This window comes from Physeter macrocephalus, chromosome 2 (assembly GCF_002837175.3).
Source record: "Physeter macrocephalus isolate SW-GA chromosome 2, ASM283717v5, whole genome shotgun sequence".
Taxonomy (NCBI): domain Eukaryota; kingdom Metazoa; phylum Chordata; class Mammalia; order Artiodactyla; family Physeteridae; genus Physeter; species Physeter macrocephalus.
Window position 1 is genome coordinate 67,330,701 of NC_041215.1, and position 22,818 is coordinate 67,353,518.

The 22,818-nt window shown below is 35.8% G+C and overlaps 1 protein-coding gene across 1 annotated transcript in view; it reads left to right on the forward strand.

Annotated features, from left to right (window-relative positions):
* Nucleotides 1-4,619: 4,619 nt before the first annotated feature.
* The window catches only part of PSMD14 (proteasome 26S subunit, non-ATPase 14), a 101,833-nt gene continuing 83,634 nt past the window's right edge, over nt 4,620-22,818 (forward strand). Inside the window, exons 1-3 of the mRNA XM_007107744.3 lie at nt 4,620-4,911; nt 11,574-11,708; nt 15,619-15,670. Coding sequence (XP_007107806.1) covers nt 15,623-15,670 — 48 coding nt within the window. The 5' untranslated portion in view covers nt 4,620-4,911; nt 11,574-11,708; nt 15,619-15,622. The remainder of the gene's footprint in view (nt 4,912-11,573; nt 11,709-15,618; nt 15,671-22,818) is intronic.

Below are 22,818 nucleotides of genomic sequence, written 5' to 3' on the forward strand. Positions count from 1 at the left end.
TTTGAGATTATTTTTGTGTATGGTGTTAGGGAGTGTTCTAATTTCATTCTTTTACATGTAGCTGTCCAGTTTTCCCAGAACCACTTATTGAAGAGACTGTCTTTTCTCCATTGTATATCCTTGCCTTCTTTATCATAGATTAGTTGACCATAGTTGCGTGGGTTTCTCTCTGGGCTTTCTATCCTGTTCCGTTGATCTATATTTCTGTTTTTGTGCGTGTAGTCAAAGTCCTGCAATCACATCCTGCTAGCCTTCAAAGGCTGATTCTCTAGGAATTTCTCCTCCCGTTGCCAGACCCCCAGGTTGGGAAGCCTGATGTGGGGCTCAGAACCTGAATTCCAGTGGGTGGACTTCTGTGGTACAAGTGTTCTCCAGTTTGTGAGTCACCCACCCAGCAGTCATGGGATTTGATTTTATTGTGATTGTGCCCCTCCTACTGTCTCATTGCAGCTTCTCCTTTGTCTTTGGATGTGGGGTATCTTTTTGGTGAGTTTCAGTGTCTTCCCGTCAATGATTGTTCAGCAGTTAGTTGTGATTCTGGTGGTCTTGCAAGAGGGAGTGAGCGCACGTCCTTCTACTCCACCATCTTGAACAAATGTCCCTGGTAATTGTAATTTTAACTTTATTATTTAAAAATGCCAGAACAATTTTCAAAGTGGTCATACCATTTTAGTTACTGTTTGCATGGTATATATATTTTCAACCTTATAGTTTCAAAATATGTGTGTCTTTAAATCTAAAATGTGTCTCTTGTAGATTGCATATAGTTGTTTTTTTTTAAACCCATTCTGTGAATCTCTGCCTTTTAATTGGAATATTTAATCCATTTACATTTATTTATTTATTTATTTATTTATTTGCCACACTGATTGACTTGTGTGATTTTAGTTTCCCGACCAGGGATTGAACCTGGGCCCTTGGCAGTGAGAGCACATGGGGTCCTAACCACTGGACTGCCAGGGAATTCCCTAATCCATTTACATTTAAGGTAATTACTGATAAGGCGGTATTTACACCTGCCATTTTGCTATTTGTTTTCTAAATGTCATATGTTTTTCTGTTCTTCTATTTCTCTGTTACTGCTGCCTTTTGTGTTAAAAATCTATTATATTTTCTAGTGTACCATTTTAATTACCTTGTTATTTCTTTTATTATATTTTTTTTATTATTTTCTTAGTGGTTGCTCTGGGGATTACAATTACCAATGTAGAACAATGTAGCTTGGATTAATACCAATTTAATTTCAATAGTATACAAAACTTTACTACTATATAGCTTCATTCCCTCCCCCTCCTTTGTGCTACAGTTGTGATACAAATTAGATCTGTATACATAATATGTCTATCAACACAGATTTATAATTATTGCTTTATGCAGCTGTATTTTAAGTCAAATAGGAGAAAAAAGAATTATAAACAAAAAATATATTTATACTGTCTTTTATAATTACTTATATAGTTACCTTTACAAGTTTCCTTTATTCCTTCATGTGGACTTGAGTTATTGTGTAGTTTCTTTTCATTTCAGCCTGAAGGAGTCTCTTTAGAATTTCTTGTATGGCAAGTTTCCTAGTGACAAAATCTCTTTATTTTTGTTTATGCATACATCTTGGAATGTACTAATTTCTCCTTCATTTTTGAAGGATAGCTTTCCTAGATATAGAATTCTTGGTTGAAAGTCTTTTTCTTTCAGCATTTTGAATATGTCATCCTACTGCTTTCCGATTCCATAGCTTTGGTTGTAAATCTTATTTAGGATTATGTGATGAGTAGCTTCTCTCTTGACACTTTCAAGATTCTCTTCTTGACTTTGGCTTTCAACAGGTTAATTATAATGTGTCCAGGTGTGTATTTCTTTGAGTTTATCCCACTTGGAATTTATTAAGCTTCTTAGATGTGTGGATTAATGTTTTTCATCAAATTTGGGAAGTTTTTGGCCATTATTCCTTCAAATATTATTTCTTTCCTTTTTTATTTCTCCTCTCTTTCTAGGACTCCAGTTATACATGGTATGCTTGATTGTGTCCAACAGCCCTCTGGGGCTCTGTTCATGCATCTTTATTCTTTTTCTTTTTTTCTGTTACCCAGACTGGATAATCTCAAGTGACATATATTCAAATTTGCTGGTTTTTTCTTCTGTTAGCTCAAATCTGCTGTTGAGCACCCTTTTTTTTTTTGAGAGTTACGTTTTATTTGGCAGGAATTTTTAGGCCTTCAAGCCCAGGAAGCAACATCTCAAGTACCCCTGAGAGAACTGCTCTGAGGAGGCGAAGAGGGAGCTAGGATATATAGGAGTTTTGGAACAAAGGGCAGGTAGTTGGAACATCAAAAGATTACCATTATTTAAAGAAAACCAGGTATCCCAAGTTAAGGAATTTAGCACTTTTCTATGTATGGGAAGATGCAAGAGTCTAGGTTCACCGAAATCATTCCTTTGATATGTACCTCAGTTATCTGGGGTCAGTATCCTGTGCTTTCATATCCTCAGTTTCCTCAAGGTGTTGAGCCCTTCTTATTTTTCACTTCAGTTACTATACTTTTCAACTCCAGAATTTTTGTTTCTTTTTTTTCAAAACAATTTCTTTATTAATGTTATTTATTTGGTGAAACATTCTCATCATACTTTCCTTTAGTTCTTTAGACATGGTTTCCTTTAGCTTTGTGAACATATTTAAAATATCTTAAAGTCTTTATGTAATATGTGCTTCCTCAGAAATATTTTCTATTGATTGCTTTTTCTCCTGTGTACAGGCCATACATTCTTATTTCTTTGCATGTATCATCCTTTTAAACTTTTTTATTTTGAAAACTGGACATTTTGAATAATACAGTGTGGTCACTCTGGAAATCGTATTCTACCGTCTCCCCAGGGTTTTTGCTGTTTTTGTTTGTTGTAGTTATTGTTGATTTAGTGAGTTTTCTGAATTCATTCCTTAACGTCTGTATTCTTTGTTGTGCATAATCACTGATGTCTTTGCTCAGTTAGCTTAGTGGTCATCTGATGACTGGACAGGGATTTCCTTAAATGTCTTCAACCAATACGTTTCCTAGTCTTTGTGGAGGGGCTTAGTATGTGTGTTGGGGTGAGACTTCAACAATCAGCCCGGGAGTTTACAACTCTATTTTTGTATTCATTTCTTGCTTGTGTAGAGCCTCAAGGTTAGCCAGAGGTGACAGCTTAGAGCCTTCTCAGGTCTTTCCTGAGCATTCACACAGCCCTAGGCATTCACACAATCCTAAGCATGCATATTACGTGGATTCCCTGAAATATGTCAGAGTTTTTCAAAGTCCCTATGGACATCACATTCCCCAGCTAAATACTTTAGTATGGCGGGAGCAAGGGTGCGTCAAACAAAGATGAGAGATTTTTGACCTCTGTATTGGATGAGGAGCCACTGGTGAAATTTTAAGCAAAGAAGGAGCACGACTCTATTTGTATAGCAGAAAGAACCTTTGCCAATGAAGTGGAGAATGAATTATGGGCGGACAGACTGGAGGCAGAGAGATCAAGGAGATTAATGCAGTATTCTAGGAAAAGAGTAATGAAGGCTTGAGTTAAGGTTGGAATAGAGAGAAAGGAGAAAGAGGAGTGGTGGATTGGAAAAGCTATTTACAGATTAGACCCTTCGTGATTTCCAGGGTGTTTCATTGGGATGCCAGTGCGAACAGGTAAATCAGAGGTAAGGTCTGTCTATTCTCAGATCTGATTAGGGAAACTAAATGGAGGATGGGGTCATCTACCAAAAAAAAAAAAAAAAAAAAGGGAGGAGGCACAGGTTTGAGGGAAAACATGAAGACATGGATCCAAATATAATTAACATTACCTGTGATTGAAATAATTTATGTATTTTTTAGATAAAGATCTCTGAGTGGGAAATTCTGTGTAATTGTGCCACTCAAACAGTTTTGGATTCAGGTGCCACAAGCCTTCCTTTCCCTCCATCCAGTAGATTCATCACCGTTCTTGATTTAGGAATGCTTTAAAGATGCTAGTCATTTGGAACATATCTGACAAAGTGAGAGGGACTTGGTAAACGTGCTGCCCTAAACAGAAATGTGATAAAAACTTGTCAATAGTCAGTTATTTCTTGGGCGGTTTTGCTCTCTGAAAACCTAGCAGAGCAGATAATGGGTGAAACGTTATTGGTGATGATAATTACCTGAAGAAACGTGAGTATATGATTTCTTAAACTTTGTAAATTAAATTGGGCTTAAAATAGATGGTTTTACCATTAGGGAAATGTTTGTTTTCCTTGAAATTCAACCTTTGCAAATTGGTAAAGACAAGAAGGTGGGTAGACTGCCCTATGGAAAAGAACATCCGACCGATTTCCACTATTTTCACACCTCTCCCTTTTCTCTTTTGCTTCTCAGATGACCAAGTTAATCTTAGTCCAAGTGAACCTTTTAGTTTTGAAGTAGGGCCGCGGTGAACACCAAAACGAAGAAAGGGGTTCCGGTCTTCGCATTCCTGCAGTTCTATCTCGGCGCCAGCCGGGCGCGCAGAACTGGGGAGGGAGAGGTGCGGGCAGAGAAGGGAGGATGTCGGAGGGGCGGGAGCGGCCCTAGCGCTAACTTCCGCCCCGCCCTCCAAGCCCGGACGCCTGAAGCAGGCGGCCCGCGTTGTCTGTCCCGGGCTCTCCTGCTGGGACGCCCGCTCGACTCCCGAATCGTCTTCAATTGGCCGTCGGGGAAACGGAAGCCGAAGCGGCGCAGTGAACCCGGAAGTGCTTCGCGGCGGAGGCCTGGGCGACTCTTTTGAATGGAATCGGGCTGATTCATCGCCGGTTCGCGCAGCCAGAGCTCGGCCGAGTCGGAGCTGCTGCTGTCGCTGTCGCCGCCGCCGCTGCTGCGTCACCGCTGCTGGAAGACAAGGGTCCAGACCGCGGCCTCCTGCTCCGCCCGCCTTCAGGTAAGACGGGGAACGCAGGCCCTAGAGGTCCGCGGAGGCAGCCGCGCTAGGCCGCTGCCAGCGCCGTGCTTTCCTGAGTCACGTTGCTCAGCCGAGTTTCCACTGGGGGCCCGGGCGGTGAGGGTGGAGTCCAGGTTCCGTCGTCCTACACGCTGTCTACCCGGGTCTCTGACTAAGTTAGGTCTGGATGTGGTCTCCTTCCTCCAAGCGTTTCTCCTCCGCTGAATTCACCACATCTTGGGAGCCTCTCCTCTCTATTCAGAGAGGACCTTTGGTTTTGGCTTCTGTTTGTCCGTGTTCTGTTGAAACTTACCCCTGTGTTGAAAAACTTCCCGCCAGACAGGAAACAAGGGCGAGAGAATAAAATTAACTTTTCCGTTGAATGCATGTTTGCTTTATCACTTGTGTTAACCTTAGGCCTTGACCCCTTTTCTCATAGTGTTAGGTTTTCAACTGCCTTCAAAAACAAACAGAACCCCAGAGGTGCATTGGTTTTTAACCTTGAAACTCTTTAAAACAAAGTATGGTTATTCCTGCTCTGCGTTTTAACTTAACTTTCAGTTTGTCCCACTTGAGTAGTTGTTGATGAATTGATTACATTTCCTGTTTTCAATAAAGTAGAAATCTGCTACTGTGTGTTACAGTTTGGAACTTAATTTTCCTGGGGGCACTACTTTGTGTCAGGGAAAAGAAGAAAAATGTAAATTTCTCGAAAGAGTTTGAATATAAGCCTAGTGACCTAAGGAAAAATTTTTGAAATTAAAATGGTATCTAAAAGTTGGGAAAGGCAAGGAAGAGGCTTTAAAAATTAGCAAGAAATGTACTTCCAGAGTGAAAATCATTTTTTTCATTGCTCACAAAAGTATTTAGTGCTGCTGACTTAATGTTTGTGAGTAAGCAAGAAGACAGCCACTGATAATGTTGAAATAAAAAAGAACTGAATACAGTTATAGTGGAGATGATTAATATAATGATGGCCTTCTAGTCTTGTCCTATAAAGCTAGCAACTGGCTCATTTAAAGTTTAAATTATGTTTCTTTTAAACATATAAATTTAAATGGGTTATTGTGCGTTTGAAGAGATTAAGATACGTGGTGGCTCAGAATTAACTACAGGGTGTGTTTAGTGAAGTGGTATTTAGTGAGAAGCCTGAATATTGTCTTGAATTCTTCCCAGGACAGAATTGCACCTGGCCAACAGAAGAAAGTTTTGAAGACATGATCTTTCAATGAAGCCTCACCTGTTGAGTTTGGGAGATTTTTTTTTTCCCCCAAGGGGCTTGATAAATATTATATTGCTGTTCTAATTGAAAAGCTGCATTTTTAACCTGTTTGACATGGGTTTTCTATTTTTATACTTGTCTGTAACCCTTGTGTTTAATATCTAATTTCAGAACCCATGTTTGAAAATCAATAACAAGGAGCAATTGTGCTTATATTTAATTGTTTTAAATTTTATAGCAATGTTTGTTTCGTAAGTCACTGTCCACCTGTGAAAGCCTTACCTGGATACTTGTGATTTAGTACTCATGAACTTGTCATATACCCAATTTGTTGCACTGATTTGACACTCATATTCTGTTTTATGATATTTTGGTGTCCCCATCTGTGAAGTGAGAATTGGATTAAATAATCTTTCCTGGCTCTAAGATAAATAACGATGACAACAGTTACTGAGTACCTGTGAATGTTTCAGGCACTATATTAGGTGCTTTGCATTTTTTTCTTACAACAGACTTGCAAGGAAGATATTATTCTCATTTTATAGCTGAAGTCTAGAGGCTAAAAGAAGGTAACTTGTTCGCATCATATAGAGGGTAGGTGATGAAGCCAGGATTCAAATCTAGGTCTGATTGCCTCCAGAGCCTTTCTGGCTCAATACTACTATTCTTTCACTTTATGTTTTTCGTATGGGTTTATATCATGCCTCCCCGGGTAGATTGTAAATTCTTTCAGTGAAAGTAACTAAATTCCTTAGTGGCTCTGTTTCTGTATCACCTTATAAACAAGGTAGTATTTGATAAATATTTTGCTTCAGTGCTGTAATTAGGAGATAGCACAAGAAGATATTCATGATAATTCCATCCTCACTGTTCTAAACGGGGGGAATCTTACTTTCAAAACCTTATTTGTATAATTAAGTTTAACGTTGACTCTTTCTATTTTTTCCACTGAAGAAAGCCCTTAAGAAAGTGAGAGAAAGAAGTTCCTAATTACTTTCCACAAATCAGACAGTAGAGGAATTAGAAATACAGTGAGATCACAAATACGGAGTAGTTAAAGGATTTAGCATCAATCTGAGAAGTAATAGTATATAACTGCAGCATGGGTTGAGGAGTAAAAAATGAAAAATGAGCTAGGAAACAGTAGAAAAACCTGAACAGATAAGGGCTTCATGATTTTGTTAGCTCAGTTGTGAGATGAAGAAGTGGAAAATCATCAGGCTTTTGAAAGTACTGATACTTATTTTGCACTTTTTTTAATCATAGGATTCTGAACATTATGTATGACATATTAGGCATAAACACTTTATTCATATTATCTCTTAATGTTTTAGTTAATCATATCACGAATAAGCTGTTGAGTCCTCTGCTTTTTGATAGGTGTAAAAACGTGGTTTAGATCCATAGACCTTTTGCATTGCTTTTATTTCTAAGCACTGGAAGTATTCTTTTATGTTCTAGTGTAACACTTTTAATTTTATGAACCCCTTTGCGAAGTTCTGCAAAATGCAAGTCCCTCTTCTCCAGTGTGATTCATTTAGTACTGTGAAATATGCCGTGTTTTGAAATTCACTAAATGGCAAACTCAATGGGAAGAAGAACCCATGCTGGATGAACTGTAGTTATGCTCAGGATGGTGGTGCTGATGACAGCAGCTAGCATTCATTGTTTACTTGCTATGTGCCAAGCATTGTGTTAAATGTTGTTTATGTTCATTATCTTATTTAATTATCTAAACACCTCTATGAGGTGGATACTATCATTATCCCTGTTTTGCAGATGAGGAAGCTGAGCCTGAGAGAGGAAACTGACCCAAGGATACAGAGCTAAAATGTGTTAGAGCCCGTATTTGAACCCTGGCACTTAGATTGCAGACTTATAGCTCTTAACCGCATATACCGAGAAAAACAGTCATCACCATTTACCATCTGGGTCCAGTAGACCTTTTAAAATTTCTTACACCTTTAAGTCATTTGAAGGTGTATGTACTGAAATGGACAACATTGTTGGAATGTAATTAACTGCTCATCATCCATCATGCATGAGCCTGGAACATATCCATCTTATAAAGATCAGTTCCACATTTTAAATATGTCTCTAATAGGCCCCAGCTTTTCTTTTGGTTCTACTTGCACTCGCAGTACTTTGTATGTGTGTTAAAATATGCATATCATAAAATTTACCATTTTAACCATTTTTAGGCATACAGTTCAGTGGCATTAAGTACATTCACATTGTTGTGCAGTCATAAAGACCATCCATCTCCAGACCTTTTTCATCTTCCCTGATGCAGTACTTTTTAAAACAAGCTTATAATTTTGTTGAAGTGGAGATGTCCATCATCTTTGCTTATAAAACATTTTTATTTTTAGATTTACAAACACCAATTAGAGTTAATCCAATGATTTTTAAAAATTTCTACATTCTTCCCTTTTACTCACCTTTGTGTACACTTCAGCATTTGTCCACTTATCAACTGTATCAACATCATAAAAGATAACAGAATATGTCATCTCTTTATCAAAACAGGTTCTTGTTGTAAAATAGTGTATAATGAAGTCCTTGTTGAATACTAACTGGATAAGAATGTCATATTTCCTTTCTGGTCTTAGAAGTATATTGTTCAACTCATTGATCCTTTAAAAAATAATTTTTCGAGGTAAAATTCACATAACACAAAATTAACCATTTTAAAGTGAACAGTTCAGTACCATTTAGTACATTCATAATGTTGTGCAACTACCCCTTCCAAAACATTTTCCATTCTTCTAAAGTAAAATCCCTTATCCATTAAGCAGTTTCTCCATTTTATTCCCTCCTTCAGCCCCTGGCAATCACCAACCTGCATTTTGTCTCTATGGATTTATATATTTTGGATATTTCATGTAAATGGAATCATACAATATGTGACCTTTTGTGCATGGCGTCTTTCGCGTAGCATAATGTTTTGACGTTCATGCATGTTGTAACAGTTATCAGTATTTCATTCCTTTTTATAGTTGAATAATATTCCATACGTTCCATTGTATGTATATATAGAATTTGTTTATCCTTACCCCCTTTGATGGACTTTTGGGCTGTTTCCACCTTTTGGCTGTTGTGAATAGTTATGCTGTAAATATGCATGTACATGTTCTTGTTTTGAATACCTGTTTCAGTTCTTCTGGATGTATACCTAGGAGTAGAATTTCTGGGTCATGTGGTAATTCTGTGTTGAGCTTTTTGAAGAGCTCTCAAACTGTTTCCAACAGTCATTAATTTTTAAGTTGGAGAAAATTGATAAAGGATATTGTCAGTGGTCTGAGATTTTGTTTATATTAGTGGTTCTGAACTGGGATGATTTTGCCCTTCTAGGGGACATTTGGCAACGTCTGGAGACATTTTTTTAAAATTGAAGTATAGTTGATTTACAATATTGTGTTAGTTTCAGGTGTACAGCAAAGTGATTCAGTTATATAAATATATTTTTTCAGATTATTTTCCATTATAGGTTATTACAAGATATTGACTATTGTTTGCTGTGTTATACAGCAAATCCTTATTGCTTATCTATTTTATCTATAGTAGTTTATACTGTTAATCCCATACTCCTAATTTATCCCTCCCCCCCCCCCTTTCCCCTTTGGTAACCATGTTTGTTTTCTATGTGAGTCTGTTTCTGTTTTGTACATAGATTTATTTGTATTATTTTTTAGACTCCACATCTAAGTGATATTATATAATTTTTATCTTTCTCTGTTCTGACTTACTTCATTTAGTATGATAATCTCTGGGTCCATCTATGTTGCTGCAAATGGCAATTTTTTATTCTTTTTTATAGCTGAGTAATATTCCATTGTGTATATGTACCACATGTTCTTGAACCAGTTGTCTGTTGATGAACACTTGGGTTGCTTCCATGTCTTAGCTATTGTAAATAGTGCTGCTATGAACATTGTGGTACATGTATCTTTTCTAATTAAGCGTTTTCATCTTTTCCGGATATATGCCCAGGAGTGGGATTGCTGGATCATATGGTAGCTTTATTTTTAGTTTTTAAAGAAACCTCCATATTGTTTTCCGTAATAGCTGTACCAGTTTACATTCCCACCAACAGGGTAGGAGGGTTCCCTCTTTGGAGACAGTTTTGATTATCACAGCTGGTGGCATCCAGTGTGTAGAGGCCAGGGATGCTGCTAAACATCCTATAATGCCCAAGACAGCCCCCTACAATAAAAAATTATTTGGTTCTGAATGTCAGTAGTGCCAAAGAAACCTTGGCTTATGTCAATTTTGTTATCATTACAGTGCTGTTACTTGTTTCTTTACATTCACCTTGTGATTCTCTAATAATTGTGAAACTTTTTTTCTCTGTCAGTTTTCTCTTTGCCATTATGGGAGGAAAATGAAGAATTCTGAATTCTCAACTGTGTTCAGTGAAAGCTTAAAAAAAGACTACAAAGATGATGTCTCCAGTCTTTTATATCTTTTTGAAAGATGAAGCAGTGCTTTGAGCAACACAATAAAAACTGAAGGATGATGCAATGGCTGTAATGTGTTTCACTATTGCATCATTTGGGATGATTGTTACCATTCTTCCATTTTCTTATTATTTTAGTCTTTTGGCATAGTTGGGAATAACTGATTAAGACATGACAAAATAATTCCTAGGATAATGAAATAACAAACCTTAAAGATACAGGAAAATTAACCACTAAGATTCCATAGTATGTTATAGATTTCTAATAATGTGCAATGAACCTATATGGTAATTGCTCAATAGAATGAATTTTGTTCTATTTAAAAAATCTTCTTTGTTCTTTAAAACACCTCTACAAAGACTAAAAGTCATGAAATGTTGTCAATCTTTACATATAATTAGAACAGCTCAAAAAAGAAACTTTAGAAACAAAATTTGGATACAGGGGTAATCACTATGCTCTATAGCTCCCTTGGATGGTATTTCATTCTGTACTCTCAGGAAATGGTAATTAAAAATCAATTTTGGGGCTTCCCTGGTGGCGCAGTGGTTGCGAATCTGCCTGCCAACACAGGGGACACGGGTTCGGCCCTGGTCTGGGAAGATCCCACATGCCGCGGAGCAACTAAGCCTGCGTGCCACAACTACTGAGCCTGCGCTCTAGAGCCTGTGAGCCACAAGTACTGGAGCCCACGCGCCTAGAGCCCGTGCTCTGCAACAAGAGAAGCCACCGCAGTGAGAAGCCCACGCACCGCAACGAAGAGCAGCCCCCGCTCGCCGCAACTAGAGAAAGCCCACGCGCAGCAACAAAGACCCAACACGGCCAAAAATAAATAATAAATAAAAAATAAATAAATTGTAAAAAAATCAATTTTGATTTCTATTTTGTTTTTAGGAATTTTGCTTCTTTTAAAGCTCTTGGTATATTTCCCTCCTTAGTTTTCAAAGTAATTGCATCTTATTTTATTTATTTTTTTTTAGGAGAGAAAAAAAATAAAAATAAAAACTTGGGAAAAACTATACCTGCCAGTATTAGCAAGAGCTTGAGTTAAGAAGAAATTTGTCAAACTCAACAAATTGAAGCTTAACACCACAAGAGTTGTAGTTACTGACCAGGTGAGCATTAAGAATATATTTTACTTTTATCTATCCTTACAGGATATGTCATAAAGATGTTATGAAAATGTATTAGTTTTAGCACACATCAAAAGCCCAGATTGAGGGGCTCATGAAAGTCATTTAGATAACTAGCATTTTTGTCCTTGTCTGCTTTCTAGAAACTTTTTTAAAAGTAGTATGATTTAGAACATTTATCGATGTATTTCATTCCAAATATTAGTATTTTTATTAAACCTTATTATCTTAAAATATTTAGTTTGCTAAATTTGTTCCTGTTTGCTGAGACATCTAATTTTGTTAAAAACACAAATGTGACCTGCCAGATTTTCTTTCCCTCTGCTCCTCACATTGCTCATGTATATTCACAGCATCTGGAGTCTGTGTAAAGTCATCAGAAACAGCACAGGGGGAATAGATAAACTGAACACAGCTGGGAATTAACTTTGGCCTGGAATATATAGAATGTCTAAAGTTTTTTTTTCCCAGTTGTTCTTTACATTTGTAAGCTTGAACTAGGCCAAAAGAATTTTTTTGAAGGGGGTAATATAGAGGAATAAATGTATTTTATATTTTAAAATACACAGGGTTTTGTTTTGTTTTCAGTCTCCAGCCTTTAAAAAGTGATATGTATCGAATGCCATTTTTTTTTTTTTTTTTTTTTTGGCAGTACGCGGGCCTCTCACTGTTGTGGCCTCTCCCGTTGCGGGGCACAGGCTCCGGATGTGCAGGCCCAGCGGCCATGGCTCACGGGCCCAGCCGCTCTGTGAATGCCATATTTGAGTTGAGGAATTTTAATGAGAATTTGATGGAGATTTTATTTGTAAATATTGCTATTAGGAGAGTGAGTTAAGGTTATAAAGTGGAAATTTTGTTTGGACTGTCCAGTTTTCTTATATGCCTTTTCATTTTTTAAAATGAGTTTATCTGTTGTCAGTTCACAAACTTGTGGAGTGAAACAAGCCAGACAACATATATTATTTTGTTTACATAAAATTCAAAAGCAACAGAAGTGATCTGTGCTGTTGGAAGTTGGAATTCTACCTTTGCAGGGTGGTAGCGACTAGGAAGGGGATACGAGAGGTTCTTAGGTGCTGACAAGGTTCTCTTTCTTCATCTTGGTGGTGGTTATGGTGGTGTGTTCACTTTGTACAGGTTCCATGGCTGTATCATTTGTGCACTTTTCTAAATATGAACTTGAATGAAGTTTGCTGTACCAACAGTGTTAAATATTCACAGGATTAAATTGTTTGCAGGATTCAACAAATATAATTAGGCAGTAATGTAATGATCATAAGTACATTATTGAAAAGTTTGTATAGCTGTTCTAACTAGTAAAACAACATGGACAAATGACTAAAGTAATGTTAGCATTTAATTTAGAATATAATTTGTGGTAATACCATTTTCTAAAGCATACACCTAGGAAGAAGAGGAATTTTAAGGCATAGTAGCAAGTTTTAAGTAGAAAAAAATGCTTCATTGTCATGTTTAAAGTATTTAGTTGTACTAATATTAATTTTTATAATTTGATTACTCCTTTTTGTGTATTTGTGGCCATACTAGTACCCTTGTTGTTTTTTCCTTTGATTTCTTCTGTGAATTTTTCAAGCTTATAAGAATATCTTCTGTAGTTATTCCAGACATAAAAAAACAAATCAGATTGATATTTCAAAGTTAATTCTCTTGGTACTGATTAACTCTAAAATTTTAATTGAGACCAGCAGCCAAATTTCCTTAGTGAAAAAGGTGTTTATCTTTACAGTATCTGAAATAATGCAAGCTATCTGTGTGGATTCTAGAACACTGTCTTAATGCATTTAATGCAATATTACTTTATATTTCTTTTACTAATAATGAGTTTCTTTTTAAAAAGCCTTTGATGCTAATTCAGAGATCCATAATCTGCTCACAGTGTCTTTCACATGTAGTTTTGATGATAACTGACAAGCTGTAAGTTAATTAGCACAGAACTTACTAATGAGGATGTTAAAATTTAATTTAAAAGTGAGGATTTTTATTTGTACACTCTGGACAAATTGAAGGAAATTCAATCATACATATGATAAGCATTTCAGGCACTTTAGGGTTTTGTTTTGTTTTCAGTCTCCAGCCTTTAAAAAGTGATATGTATCGAATGCCATTTTTTTTTTTTTTTTTTTTTTTGGCAGTACGCGGGCCTCTCACTGTTGTGGCCTCTCCCGTTGCGGGGCACAGGCTCCGGATGTGCAGGCCCAGCGGCCATGGCTCACGGGCCCAGCCGCTCTGTGAATGCCATATTTGAGTTGAGGAATTTTAATGAGAATTTGATGGAGATTTTATTTGTAAATATTGCTATTAGGAGAGTGAGTTAAGGTTATAAAGTGGAAATTTTGTTTGGACTGTCCAGTTTTCTTATATGCCTTTTCATTTTTTAAAATGAGTTTATCTGTTGTCAGTTCACAAACTTGTGGAGTGAAACAAGCCAGACAACATATATTATTTTGTTTACATAAAATTCAAAAGCAACAGAAGTGATCTGTGCTGTTGGAAGTTGGAATTCTACCTTTGCAGGGTGGTAGCGACTAGGAAGGGGATACGAGAGGTTCTTAGGTGCTGACAAGGTTCTCTTTCTTCATCTTGGTGGTGGTTATGGTGGTGTGTTCACTTTGTACAGGTTCCATGGCTGTATCATTTGTGCACTTTTCTAAATATGAACTTGAATGAAGTTTGCTGTACCAACAGTGTTAAATATTCACAGGATTAAATTGTTTGCAGGATTCAACAAATATAATTAGGCAGTAATGTAATGATCATAAGTACATTATTGAAAAGTTTGTATAGCTGTTCTAACTAGTAAAACAACATGGACAAATGACTAAAGTAATGTTAGCATTTAATTTAGAATATAATTTGTGGTAATACCATTTTCTAAAGCATACACCTAGGAAGAAGAGGAATTTTAAGGCATAGTAGCAAGTTTTAAGTAGAAAAAAATGCTTCATTGTCATGTTTAAAGTATTTAGTTGTACTAATATTAATTTTTATAATTTGATTACTCCTTTTTGTGTATTTGTGGCCATACTAGTACCCTTGTTGTTTTTTCCTTTGATTTCTTCTGTGAATTTTTCAAGCTTATAAGAATATCTTCTGTAGTTATTCCAGACATAAAAAAACAAATCAGATTGATATTTCAAAGTTAATTCTCTTGGTACTGATTAACTCTAAAATTTTAATTGAGACCAGCAGCCAAATTTCCTTAGTGAAAAAGGTGTATATCTTTACAGTATCTGAAATAATGCAAGCTATCTGTGTGGATTCTGGAACACTGTCTTAATGCATTTAATGCAATATTACTTTATATTTCTTTTACTAATAATGAGTTTCTTTTTAAAAAGCCTTTGATGCTAATTCAGAGATCCATAATCTGCTCACAGTGTCTTTCACATGTAGTTTTGATGATAACTGACAAGCTGTAAGTTAATTAGCACAGAACTTACTAATGAGGATGTTAAAATTTAATTTAAAAGTGAGGATTTTTATTTGTACACTCTGGACAAATTGAAGGAAATTCAATCATACATATGATAAGCATTTCAGGCACTTTTTCCTCATTCAGGTACTTTATTAGGTAACAATAAGAAAATATAATTAACTTAATGATAGCAAAGTTTTGAAAGTATGCTAAGATTGCTTGTCTTTAAAACTGGGGATAACCCAAAACCAAAGCAGTAAAGTAAGGTCTGTTAATTAGCATGGAAGACAGCTTCTTGAATTAATATGTGGTGTTAATTAACAGGAAGTCTGATGTTGTGTTGTAATTACCACCAATATTTTTGACATACTGAGTGACTGAAGGTGAATTATGTAGATAGCAATTGAGTAAACACTTTTGTGCTTAGGAACGTTTTTCTTTGTTTCTGTTTTCTAGAAATATGGACAGACTTCTTAGACTTGGAGGAGGTATGCCTGGACTGGGCCAGGTTAGTATATAGACTCTTAAGTGTTTCTTTGTGTGTAAACTATAAGCCTTTCACTAGTTATCCAAAGAGAAAGAAATCAGTCCCAACAAAATTGCCTCACAGATAACCTTATGGTAAGAAGCTTCCCTTACTGCTGGTTACTGTATTCCAACACTAAATAACTTGTGGAGAAACTGTTCTATTAATTTAATTTTCTCCTAGGAATAAGAATTTTCTCTATTTGCTTTGTTTTAAACTTTTGGGATATGCGAGATTATCGAACTTGCCTTTTGGTTAAAAAAAAAAAGACTCAAAGTATCTTATTTCTGGGTTTACAATGTAGAGTTTAAAAGTAACACATGAAAAAGTAAACATGGCATACTCTTGGCAAGATCCAGAAAACCCATAGAATGTTTGTATGTACAATCTTAACACTGATAAATTCCTTCTAGTAATTATGATACATGGATGAATTAATAAGTAATACCTCTCTTTTCTTTAAATTTGGTATATATGGTTTCTTTTACATTCTTATTAAAATTAAGTGAATTTTCAGTTGTTTTAATATTATCATCTGTCTTGTTCCATACTGTTGGGGCAAATGGCCATCAGATAGATTTCTATCTCAGGATATTCTATCTGCTTTCAGCTAAGAAGAAATTTCTGCCTCTTTTGAATTCTACACTGATTATCTTTCCAGTCCAGCATTCACAAAAGAGATGACTATGTTAGACTTTTATGTTAATGTATTTTATGTCCAAATTTTGGGACTATTTTTATAACCCACCTTAAGAACCCTTTTAGTTGTCAGCTGTTTCCTATTTCCATATCACTGTCAATGACTTTGTCTTCCTTTATTCAAAGTAGTCTAATATTTTGACTATTAAGAAATAGTTTTGTTTGAGATTTCATGAAATTTTCAATGTTTTGTAGGTACTTTTACAAGGGTCTATCATGGTTTATGACTAATAAGCCTTCTCCTTTTAGAAAGTTGAAATCATCTTGTGATCCTATATTGCATCCTTGCACAGACTTCAGTTATTTTTTGTTTGCTTTTGTTAGTTTTTTTTTTTTAAACAGTGAGGTTCATTTATTTATTTATTTATTGGCTGCGTTGGGTCTTTGTTGCTGCACGCGGGCTTTCCCTAGTTGTGGTGAGCGAGGGCTACTCTTCATTGCGGCACGCGGGCTTCTCATTGCGGTGGCTTCTCTTGTTGCAGAGCACAGGCTCTAGGTGTGCGGGCTTCAGTAGTTGTGCTGCGTGGGCTCAGTAGTTGCGGTGCACGGGCTCTAGGGCGTGGGCTTAGTAGTTTGGCTCACAGGCTTGAGAGCGCAGGCTCAGTAGTTGTGGCGCACAGGCTTAGTTGCTCTGCGGCATGTGGGATCTTCCCTGACCAGGGATTGAACCCATGTCCCCTGCATTGGCAGGCGGATTCTTAACCACTGTGCCACCAGGGAAGCCCCTACTTTTGTTAGTTTTGAATATTTCTCATGTTCCTTTACTGTAGGTGTGTTTCTTCATGATTCTTCATTTTTGTGAGGTCTGTGTAATACATTCTCTTAAGAGGCCTAAGCCTCTCTGAACTTGGCCCTTCTAAAGCTGCTTCCATACATTTACAAGCATTCTAGGTAGCTTCTAGAACTTCCCTAATTCATTCTGAAATTAGCAATTACAATGTGTAGGCATATAAAAGTGTCAGAAGTGAACTGAGGTGGTATATAGATACTTCACATTTACCTACAAATTACAGGTAAAGATGTTGCCTTAGTAGAATTCTTAAGGGAAGTTGCATCAAGTTTAAATACAAAATAACTTTTTCCTTAAGTAGTAGATGCAATAAATTATATATCCATGCCAGAAATCCATGCTGGGAAATTGTTGGACATGAAATAATGGGTTGACTGACCACCGATTGAGTTACATCATATCTCAATGACCACTGCAGACCTTTGCATTGAGTGGAAAACTAAGTGTTGGTTCAATAACCTGTCCTTGGTTTCGGATAATTTAATCAACACGTGTCCCCCCCCTCTGTATTCTTATTTGAACTTAAAAATGTGTTGCCTGAGAATCTGATATTTCATGTGTTTCATCTTCCTGATTAGATGACAGACTCTCAAGAGAATGATTTATGGGGTTCTTATTTCTGTGTTACCTCCTTTATCAAATACTAGGTGTTCAATGATTACATTTTTTCTTAAAATTTTATTTTACTCTTGTTCTAGACTAATTTGACAAACGGATATGATGTTACTTCTAAAACATGAAATGTTAAGTGTATTATTTTTTAATAAACAGGAAAAAAGTTAAGTGTATTGTTTATTTTTTAATTTTTTAAAATTTTTTGGCCGTGTCGCATGGCATGCGGGATCTTAGTTCCCCAACCAGGGATCGAACCTGCACCCCTGTGGTGGAAGTGGGAAGTCTTAACCACTGGACCACCAGGAAGTCCCGAGTGTATTGTTTATTTTTAATAAAAAGTCAAAGACCTTTGGATTGATAATAGCTACTCTTTCCATTAGATAATGCGTAGCAGCCAATAAAAGTAGAAAGGAGGTAGAAGTTGTTTTATCCCTCCAAAAATCAATGGGAAATGTTACTATCTTACCATATAATGTAAAAGTCAGAATTTCCTCATAAATAGGGGCAGGTTACTTGATGTTAACTTTGCAGATGGCTCTTTTAAAACATGGGAATAGTAGCAGAACAGGGTTTTCCATCCATTCAACTGACTCAACTTTCTTTGACTAGAAATGACCTTTTTCTTTTCCATGGCTAATGCTTTGACTTATTCTCTGATCCCATCCTCTCTTGAAACCTTGCTCATCTCCACTGACCCCTTCCTCTGCCTACAAAGATGTTTAAGTGTCCTGTATCCCCAAAACAACAAAACTTCACTGCATTCTGCCATTAAACCTTTTCTTCCATTTATTTCAAGAATTCCTGAAATAATAGCTTATACTCACATATTCTACCTCCTTACCTCCATTGACTCTCATGAGATTATATTCTGGCCTCCTCCTTCATTACTGTACTGGAATTGTTCAAATTGCCAAGTCTATTGGCCTACTTTTAGTTCTCTTTTCACTAGACTTTAATATATCACACTGTTCACAGTGTCTTTCTTAAGACTTTTTCTTCCATTAGCTTTATCATGGTACTTTTTCCTAGTTCTTCATTATGGTATGCATACCTATAAAACAACTTAAAGTTTTTCTTAAATATTACATTTTTAAGTGTTGATATGTGAACAGTAGCAGGCTAAAATCATTAAATCTGTCTGGAATCCCCTACTTCAATATAACTTACCAGTAGTGAAGCAGAAACAGATGTTTTATTAGAACTATTAAAATTTGTAAACAGATAGCTTTTATTTCAAATGTGTGTTTTTATTTACTTTGCTAAAGTGCTTATGAACTTGAAATTACTGAAAGATGTGAGATGATTGTATTAAAAGTATTTACTGCTGTAATTTGACTGCTCGGTTGTCTTCATAACTATCCCAACTTAGGTCTTGGCAACTAAGCTATTTCCAAAAGCAGTCAAGACTAAACCCAACAGATGGACCTAGCCAAAGCATAGTCTGCAGTATCTAAAAGTTTTTTTTTTTTAATAGTTTAATGATAGTTATTTTATTGATTTATATTTTGTCCATGCCATGTGACTTGTGGGATCTTAGTTCCCCAACCAGGGTTTGAACCCATGTTCCCTGAAGTGGAAGCTTGGAGTCTTGACCAATGGACCACTAGGGAATTCCATCTAAAAGTTTTTGTTTAAGTCTCTTGGTCCATTTTGGCTTTAGAAAGAGACAAGATAAGCTTAAAAGTAAATTAAACTTAAGTAAAATGTCAATGACATTTATTATCTCATCTTGTATTTACATTCTTTAGGCGAGTATTTTGAGTTTTTATGTGTTGGGTGTTATGCTATAGGGAATACCAAGGTGAACAAGAACATTGTTACCTAATCTAGGGACCTAACATTCTAGTAGACACACAGCAGTTATGTTTCAAGTGCCTGGCACATATTAACTACTTTGAATTAGCAAATACTAGTGCTTATTGTAAATAATGTGATTTGTAGAGGATGTGGTGCTTAACTTTTTTCCCAAAAAAGGAAAGTGAGACTGAATTGAGGAAATGATGCTTGAGCTAAATTTTGGAATATAGCCAAGACATATTGAGAAAGGCCTGGAGAATAGGTCATGTGAAGGGAAATAATGGGAAAAGAAGATGGTAAGGGAGTTTGGAGTAGGTTATAAAAGGTACTGAATGCCATTTTTAGTGATTTTTACTTTTTCCCCAGTAAGTGTTGTACTTTAATGAAGATTTTTTTTTAAGCAGAGCTGTGTGATAACTGAATCTGTGTTTTTGAAAAGTAATTCTAGTGGTAGTTTGAAGAATAGATAGGAGGAAAGAGTTTGAAGGTAAAGTCATCGGTTATATGAAATATTTTTGTCTTTTAACCTTCTAGGTACACAGTAGGGTTATACTTTTCCATCATTTTTGAACTTAGCCTGCTTATGATTTTGCTTTGGCCAATGGAGTGTGAGTTGGAAATTAACAGGTCACGTTTAGTTGGAAGCTTTAAGAATCAGTGTGTGATTTGCCTGCCCTGGTAATCAAGAACGCATGGAAATGGAATCTCTCTTAACTGAGAGAGAGTGACATACAACCTGCAAGTCAGAATTCCTATGATTTTTGTGTGAAATTCCCTAATTTTTTTAGTCTCTAGTTTTTAAGAAACATGATATAGGCCAAACTAAGCACAAACCAAAAACATATGTGTTGCCTATAAGTTATCAGATTGTACCTTTCTAACACAGACCTCAGTAAATTTCAGATGCAAAAATAAGGGAAAATACTGTAGGTGAGTGGTCAGAGAAGGCTTTCTGAAAGTGGTGAGATGTAAGCTACATTTTGAAGGATTATTTCAGGTTGCTAGACTTAAAAAAATAACTTCATGAATTGGATATGATCTATTTTATTTGTTATAACTCCCAAATCCACACAGTATACAGATTTTATATTTATAATCAATAACTATTTTTTTGGGTTTTGCTATGAGTCTTGGAATAGAAGTGTTCTTTCAGATTTTGGTCTAACATTTTATAGAAAGAATTAATTTAACATAGTAATGGGGGAAAATGCCTGGAATAAGTGAAGAAATAATAAACTTTCACGAATGATGAGTCTCAATATCACATGCCAGTTATCTCCAGTTAATCATAAAGTCAATGCAGTTCCAATAAAAATATCAACCAGAATTTTCATGGAATTAGAAAACTGATTCTAAAATTCATATAGGAGAAAAAAATCGAAGAATAGCAAATAAATTCTTAGGAAAAAGAAACTGCTCTACCAAATATCAAAATATATTTTAATGCTGTGTGACTCAAGTAGTGTTATATTGGTATAGAAATAGGTAGATCAGCATAATCATACAGAAAGTCCAGAAAAAGACTCATGCATATATGGGAGCTTGATTTATAATAGAGATGGTATTAAAAATTAGTGGGGAAGGAGGGACCTTTTCATTAAATGATGCTGAAGCAAGTGGCTTTCTCTATGGGGGGAAAACTAATATTAGATTCTTACATTATTCTGTACACAAAAATGTATATCAGATGTATTGAAGACCTACCTGTGAAGATTAAACTTTATAATTTTGGAAGACACACCTATTAGGATGGCTATTATCCAAAAATATGTAGCAAATAAACAACTGTTGGTGAGAGTGTAGAGAAATTCTTGTGCATTGCTGGTAGGAATGTAAAATTGTGTGATCTCTGTGGAAAATGGTATGGTGGTTCCTCAAAAAATTAAACAGAATTGCCATATGATCCAGCAATTCCATGTCTAGGTATATATCCCAAAGAATTGAAAGTAGGGAGTCAGATATTTGTACAGCCATTTCATAGCAGCATTATTTGCAATAGCCAAAAAGTGGAAGCAACTTGTATTTATTGATGGTTGAGTGGATAAACAAAATGTGGTGTATTAATACTGTGGCATATTATTCAGCCTTAAAAAGGAAGGAAGTTCTGACACATGCTATGACATTGATGAACCTTGAAGACATTATGCTGAGTGAAATTAGCCAGTCAGAAAAGGACAAATATTTTATGATTCCACTTAAATGAGTAGAGACAAAAAGTAGAATGGTGGTTGCCAGGAGTTGGGTGTTGTAGTGGAATGGGGAGTTGGTGTTTAATGGTACAGAGTTTCACTTTGGGAAGATGAAAGTTCTGTAGATAGATAGTGCTGATGATTGCACAACAATGTGAATGTACTTAATGCCACAGAATTGTACACTTAAAAATGGTTAAAATGGTAAATTTTATGTTATGTATATTTTACCACAATAAGAAATTCAATTACCATATCTTTGTAGTGAGAGTAACAATATCTACTTCAGATGGTTCTTATAAGGATTAAATAAACTAACCCGTGACCATGTCAGACACACAGTACATAGCCCCCAAAAATATTTTTTGGAAGAAAATTTCGTCCTTTATGACCTCAAAATAGGAAAGCAGAACTCAAAAGAGAAGATTAGTAATTTGACTACCTCAATACATTACTAGCTCTTGCCCTAACAAAGACAATAGAAACAAACTTAAAAGGCAAGTAGTAGAGCAAGAGGAGATATTTGTGACATGTTCATCCACAACACATTTAGTGGAACCATAAATCAGTAACACAAAAAAGACCCATAGGAAAAAAGATCATGAAATGATAATCTGTAGAACAAGATTTGCCAACAAACATGAAAAGATACTCAACCTCACCGTATATCAGGGAAACGAAAAGTAAAACAAGTATTAGATTGGTTTTTTTAAAGAAAAGTTTGTTGTTTTAAGTGTTAATGAAGACTTGGGGAAGCAAGAATTCTCATGGAAGCCTTTTTCCTTAGGGTTGGTGTGAGTGTGGCAGTTTGGATTATTGAAAAATTGCAAAGTACTCAAGTATCTATCTGTGCCAAAATGCATTATGATGGAATATTATGCAGCAGTTAAAATGAACTAGATTCTATATCTCAATATGCATAATAGACCTTACAGACATATTAAGAGAAAATTTCAGGTTGTAGATATATACATACAATATGAAAGCATTAATGCTAATTTTAAAAACATAGAATAACTTTTTTTAAGTGCATGTAACTT